This window comes from Lycium ferocissimum, chromosome 5, assembly GCF_029784015.1.
Source record: "Lycium ferocissimum isolate CSIRO_LF1 chromosome 5, AGI_CSIRO_Lferr_CH_V1, whole genome shotgun sequence".
NCBI classification, from domain to species: Eukaryota; Viridiplantae; Streptophyta; class Magnoliopsida; order Solanales; family Solanaceae; genus Lycium; species Lycium ferocissimum.
The window spans coordinates 4,578,736-4,585,636 of NC_081346.1; the positions used below are offsets into that span (position 1 = coordinate 4,578,736).

Genomic DNA, 6,901 nt, shown 5'->3' on the forward strand with positions numbered 1-6,901 from the left:
TTTACACAAATTAAGCTTCCTTATACAAATAAAAATGATCAAGTTCAACTTGATGAGGAAACCATTTATTTCCTACAGTCATCATTAGATAGAAAATAGTTGAAAAAAACTTACATATACAAAGAAGTGCATCACATGCACTAATACATTATTCCACTAATTACCCCAAGTATGCTACAAATCTACGCCTCCATGGACTACGTCGTAGTTAGGGCAGTCAAACCAACTCTCGTCTAAACTTCCGGTGGTTTGTTCATCTGACTGTAAACTGGGGCCACTTTATATTATACATGTAACTTAGCTACGTCTTTTACATATTCATCTCATACAAAGGTTACAAAAAGTTCACATTCGACCTAATAGAGTATTAGGTTGCTGGTCTCAAATAGAGAGGTAAGTAGTGTCTAGGATCTGGATCCGAACTCCACACTGAGAATGCACTTGTGCATCTCATGTATTTCTTTGTCATTTCAGGAAAGTGTCGATCGATAACGTCCTTTAATGTCTCTGTCTTGTTAACCCATTCGAAGCCCTTCTCTGTGTAGGTTTGCGGATTGAAATCAGTTGTGAAGAATCGGTCAGCTTCTAGCCTCCTGGGAAAAAAGAAAAAAAAAAACATAGCCGCGCGAATTAGCATGAAAATCAATTCAAACTATGATCACTAGACTCATTGACTTTGCATACCTTGATGCAATGAGCACAAATATAAAGAAGGCAGTCTCACTAATGGCGAAGCCTTTGATTTTCTTCTCCGCGTGTAGACCAACTTGGAGATCAAGTTTCTCAACATCATCGCCATATACTTCTTGTAGAGCCTCAATTACTTCTTCATCATCAGCTAAATCTTCCCACTTGCTAATTGGTACCATCAGCAAATTCCTTTTGAACTCATTGTACCGCGGAATTCCCCTCTCTCTATCTCTATAAACTGTTCAATTAGAAAGTTAGCATGTAATGTCAAGATAAGACGGAAAAAAATGCAAATGAAAGTCCACTAGGACTAAGTGAGGGATAAATTACACATACTGTCCAAGGCGGCCATGTCAACTAAATCAGGTCTATCATCTCCATCAATATCATGAGGAACGAGGTTCCTCATCCATGATGGATAATTCCACAACGTAGCAGCTCCACATGATTGATGACCCATCGATACCAGCATCTGCTCCATACCAATTTTGGACAAGCTCTTTTCACCCTCTTTCCCAATCATTTCTGTCATCGGAATCCTGATCAAATCAGACAGTTAGAGATACATATATCCTACAATTTGCTTATATGCAAAATGTGGAATTGGATAACATACTCCTTTTGAATAGGCAAGGATTTGTCTTCTGATGTAGTCGACTTCAAGTCCCTCAGAACAATATTGTCAGGTAAAAGTGAGTGCATTCTGTAGACGCTAACAAACTCTTCGGTTAATGAGTAGGGAGTACCGTGATCTCTGGGCCTTTTAAGACCAACTAATCCACTCAGTACTGGTCCAAACTTGGGTCCTAACAAATCCTTGATTCTCTTCCCCAAAAGGCCATACCTGAATCAGATTAGGCTTTGTTAGTTAACATTAATAGTTAATGTTAGCCATTTAGTCCTACTCCATGTAGGATTTGCTATTTTATACTAAGTCTGCTAGGATCCTCAAAAAATGTCGCAGCCCCCCCCCCCCCCCCCCCGTCAGATAGTCCAAAAAAGCATTATTCTTTAGGGATCAGACACAGGTGCGATGACAATATTGGAGGATCTGGGCAACATAGAATTTATTTAGTACTACTATTTGTACTTAGCACTAGGCTTACCAATTGATTCTCATTCCTGCCACTAGAGTATCAGTCTTAACAAGTTCAAGCGTCCAATCAATAGTATGGATTTTAGCAATGACCGCTGAAGTTATCAATCTTGCATGTCGGTACAACATTTCATCATCAAATTCAGGGTAATGTTCCTGACAAAAAAACAAAAAAAGATTTTAAGCAAACTCATTCTCTTCCACGAAGTAAACTTCACATTTCCATATAGCAAATATAACCATAGAAAAGAGAACCTACTTTAAGCATATCACATATGGCATTATGTTCCTTCACAAACAAGGCCTGCAAGAGAGAGTAGCCTGCCCAATGGTTTCGGACATCTCCGGATATTGGAATGCCTTTATCATCATGTTCAAGAAGTCCATCCCCTGAGATCCTGAGCTTTCCGTCTTTAAATGTTCTCACCCTAATCATGTCCCCTTTGTGGTTGCCATATATTACACTGCCATCCCTAACAAAAACAGCAGGAACATATATAATCCATCAGCACTTTTAGCATATTACTAAGCAGCACTTTGATATAGTATTTCATCTACTTCACTATCGATTTTAATCGACTCTATTTTGCTCAATTGAACATAACATGCAATACTCCCATTCGATCGTGGGAGTATTCATGCTTTGGTAAATTTATGACAGTTTTAGATTTTAGTATGGAGGGGTTTGGACTAATCACAATGGTTCAGAGAGAATCTCAAGGTTTCTCTGTGGGAATATAGAGTTTTTGAGTCTACTCACCACCATGGGGTCCTTGAATTCAAATGCCCAAACTTCAAATCAGGTGAACCTGTGGGAAGTCTTTTGGTCTTAAGGAACTTAAATGACTTCAACGGACACCCTGCTGCAACATTTTGAGGAGCTCTAAGCTCCACCTGTCAAAAAATTTGTGTTAGATAAACAGAAAACACACCTTGAGTCCTTGACCATGACGAATATCTAATTCTTTAAGTTCATATAGCCCACAATTGACCTTTTAATCTCCTCCAGTTCTAACAAATTGGAAAATAAAACAGTGATCTCTCCTTTACAGTCTTCAAGAACTTTCCTTAATACCAACTCTAACAAGCTAATCAACAGAAAATGACAACTTTTGCCAGTTATTGCAACAAGTGATGAATTCTTTCATGCCTATATTTTTGCAAGAACTAGGTACCTGTTCAGTGTCCTCCATATGGTCATTCCAATCATGGATCATAAATTGCACCCACGCGCACGCTATCATGTTGAATTGGCACCCGCAATCTGTGTACTTTCTTCTTTCAAAAAGCTTCGTGGCCACTGTTACAGGGTGAGGTTCCAGCAGCTGCATAATGAAATGATATTGTCACAAGTGAATGAGAGATCCCAAGCTATAAATTTCAGATAGGAATATGACTAAGGCACATTTATTGGACCATGCTAATTAGATCTCCAAAAAGATCAGCATAAAGAATTGAAATAGGTTCAACAGACTCATTTTGCACCCCCTAATCTGTGAACAGCAAAACTGAAATGTCTAGTACAGTCAGACCTCTCTATTACGACCATCCTCTATAACATCATTTCACTATAACGGCCAAGTGTTTTTTTTTTTTTTTTTTCCAATTTTTTCATGTTATGTTATATTAAATGTTTCTCTTTAACAGCATTTGGCTATAGCAACCAGAAAATATGTGTACAAACGACGCCGTTATAGAGAAGTCTGATTGGTATAAGTAAACGAAAGTTGAAACTATCAAAGAGAGCTTGGACAGGAACAGAAAGCTGCTAATTTTCCATGATTTGATTAGCAAGGCATAATTGATTGCATTTTAGCTTACCCCATAAGTTGAAGTTGATGGTGGCATGTTGCGGCCAAAGAAGGTTCCTTGACTGCCAACTAAATGATCCACAGGATGATTGCACGTACCATTAGCAGTTCGATAGGCAAACTCTTGTGTGTCATATTTCTTGCCATTAACTTTTCCTACATGTAATAAGTTGTATCGCTGGTGCAAGTGTCTTCTCATCCCTAAGTAAGCAGCCCCGAGTAACACGGGTAATCTATGCCATAGATCAAACTTGTCCACAAGATGTACCACCTGATGTATAAAAAAATGAGCATTAGCTAAAGCAACATGACATGTGCACGGTTAAAAGAGGGGAACGGAGGATACTAACATAGAACAAAATTGTGTCGAACAGAGACATCTTTGCAACAACATGTTGGAGTTGAGGATGAACGAAGGCTGGAAGAGAAATTGAGAATGCCATGAGAGTTTTTTAGCAGTTGACCTGTCAAAGAAAAAAAACTAAAGGATTCAAAAGATGTGTTATGAAGATTGAGAGGGAAGGTGCACAGTATTTAAAAATGTTGAACATGGGCAAATTTGTCCTGTTTCATGTCATTCAATTTGCTCCTATCAGTAGACAGTAGGCCCAATCAAGATTGAAGCATTGAACCGTCTTTAATTAATATTTTTATTTATATTATATATAAGTAGACAAGTGTCCAGTAGCTTATATGTTACTCCCTCCGATATTACTTGTCCACTTTCTTTTTTACACACCTTTAAAAAACTCAGAAATAAAAGTATATTTTTATTATATTACCCTTATCTCTCACCAATTAATTGCATTCTAATCAAAATTTGTTACTTTAAAAAACAATTAATGTTAAAAGGATAAAGTAGGAAAAACTTAATTAATTTTATTTTGATTTTGTAAATGAATAAGTATTTTGGGACGGATATTTATAGTAATGTGGACAACTAATATGGGATGGAGGGAATAGATCCTTAATGAACTTGGCAACTACTACTCCAGTTACGTTTCACCACAACAAAATCTTGGAACTGGTGTGGAACATATTTAGTTCATGAATTAATGAGGATCAGCAGTAAACATCCAAAAAGACCTTTCTTTTGAATGATAGAATAAGCTAGAACATAATTACTCCTACATCGGAAACATTCTTTTCGTTTCATATTCAGAGTAGTTAACTGCCCATAAAAGATGATCTTAAAGCAAAATAAGAACATCTACTCAAAACATCATCCTCTTATCCTTCTTCCATTTCCCGTAATCCCTCAAAGTCGGACCCCATGTACAAGTTATGGGTTTATCCAAACTCAGTAATTTTGGCTCAGACTCTGTATATATGTTGAAAATTCCACTAAAAAAATATTTATACATAAAATTCAAATCCTGAATCCGCCTATGACCTCCACCATTCCCCTTCCTAAACAACACGGTAACAATTACAACAAATCAAACTCCTTTAGAAGAAGAAAACACTACGACTGATGCAAGTAGTCAGTAATAAATGGGGAGCATCATGAGGTCTCAGGTTAAATCCCGAGATAAAAAAAACATACTAGGTGATTTCTTATCATCTGTCAAGCCTCGGTGTGTCCAGTTATCCAATATTTGTGCTTGTGGAATGTAGCAGGTACACCAGCAAGCTAGCCCAAATAGCACCGTGTAACAACAAAAAATGTAGTTGGTAATTAATTGCATAGAAATTACCTCCAAAAGATGCAGTTGAAGACTAAGCAAAGCCAGCATCACTTCCTACGTCTGCCCCCATGCCCACATGATGCCTATAACAAAGCAATAAATTCCCAGGCCTAATTGGTGCTAAATTATGCGTGAAATCAATGATCTTTACTAATTACTCATCCTCGCACAAAGTTGACTTAATAAAACGTGTAATTCTACAACAGTTACTTGGCAAGGTTTAGTTGTTTTGGAACAGTAAACACAGACGCTTTTCTCACTCTCTCAGGGGCGGAGCTACACTAGTGGAAGGGTGTTCGGAACACCCTTCGCCGGGAAATTACTTGTATATATAGTTAGTATATTGTATATATCGGATAAATTCAAACTGTTGAACACCCTTGACAATACCAACGGTAATGGCTCAGCGGTCAAGTGTGTTCAAGTTTACCCCAGGGTCGCGAGTTCGATTCCTTTCGTCTCGCCTTCGATTTTACATTTTTCCAAAACGAAGTAGTGTTCTGCTAGCTGGGCTGCTTGGGCTGCATACTAAGGCCCATCTTTGACATCAACAATTTAATTTCAAATGGAGCATCTTATTTTTATTGTTTACTAATTTTATCTTTTGAAATATTCTCTCCTCCTTTATATTTTTTATTTATTTTAACAACATGATTCCCTCGTATAATATAATTCTTGTAAGGGCTCTTTCTATTATTATTGGAAGAACACTAAAATTTTGATGAGAATAATAATTTGTTATTATTTAAAGAAGAGAATTAATTTGTTGTCTTTGCACTAAAATTGATTTATATGCATAAAAAGATTAGGTGCAAAGTAAAAACGCCCTTTTCATTGTCCGTGAATACCCTGGTGATAATAACACAGTTGCCTAGCTCTATTTTCCAATTTTTTTTTTTTGTTGGATTATATCTTTTCTAATTAAAATACCTTGTGATACAGTTTGAAATTTCACTAGGAAAATATTTTTAAATACTACGTAATTAATTTTAGTCTTCTAAATAAAATGCACTACATGAATAATGAATTTTTTGGGATTCTGTAGTGGCTTATATAAATAAAAGTATCTAGTATTAATTATTTACCTTCTCGAACGATTTGAATAACATATTCAAATTATACTTTCACTAAAAGAATTTTGTTTGTTGACTTTTACGTTAGTTTTGATTTGTACTATTGTTAATTTTATAACAAGTACTTTTATGAGTTGGCTTAATATTATATATAGTTTGACTTAAATTTCTCGGTGCACCCATCGGTAGATTTTTTTTATATGTATATACCTCTTTGAAGTTTGAACACCCTTACCGAAAACCCTGGCTCCGCCACTGCGCTCTGGGCAATGTGAATATGGGATGCAAGAAAGTGTAAGGTCTGTTAATTATAGGAAAGTTGGGAGCTATGTCTATCTATCTACTTTTTCTTTCTAAAAGTAAGATCTTATCGAGATTCAGGCCCCGTTTGTCCATCAATACCAAAAAAAATTCACTTTCTTTTGGAATTTTGGAGTTAGAGTTAGAGTTGTGTTTGATCATAGTTATTGAAATTGTAATTTTTGATAAAATGTAGTTGTAAAAATGTAAAAAAATTAAAAATAAATTTTTTGAGTTTTTGAT

The 6,901-nt window shown here is 36.2% G+C and overlaps 1 protein-coding gene across 1 annotated transcript; it reads right to left on the reverse strand.

The window, feature by feature from the left end:
• LOC132055547 (alpha-dioxygenase 2-like) lies at nucleotides 1-6,677 on the reverse strand. The gene is made up of 12 exons (XM_059447428.1): nucleotides 6,615-6,677; nucleotides 5,295-5,540; nucleotides 3,948-4,061; nucleotides 3,608-3,868; nucleotides 2,962-3,111; nucleotides 2,547-2,680; nucleotides 2,046-2,259; nucleotides 1,797-1,942; nucleotides 1,307-1,534; nucleotides 1,027-1,229; nucleotides 685-928; nucleotides 1-593 (listed from the first exon to the last, which is right to left on the reverse strand). The coding sequence occupies exons 3-12, from the start codon at nucleotides 4,038-4,040 to the stop codon at nucleotides 368-370; spliced, it is 1,899 nt and encodes a 632-aa protein (XP_059303411.1). The 5' UTR covers nucleotides 4,041-4,061; nucleotides 5,295-5,540; nucleotides 6,615-6,677; the 3' UTR covers nucleotides 1-367.
• Between the last annotated feature and the right edge of the window lie 224 nt (nucleotides 6,678-6,901).

Excerpts from the sequence above, each read along its gene's own strand:
- LOC132055547 (XM_059447428.1), bottom strand. The coding sequence starts at position 4,040 with ATGGCATTCTCAATTTCTCTTCCAGCCTTCGTTCATCCTCAACTCCAA. Across the intron at positions 3,869-3,947 it reads TCGACACAATTTTGTTCTAT|GTGGTACATCTTGTGGACAA; the intron begins GTTAGTATCCTC and ends TTTATACATCAG. Across the intron at positions 1,943-2,045 it reads CCATATGTGATATGCTTAAA|GAACATTACCCTGAATTTGA; the intron begins GTAGGTTCTCTT and ends TTTTTTTGTCAG.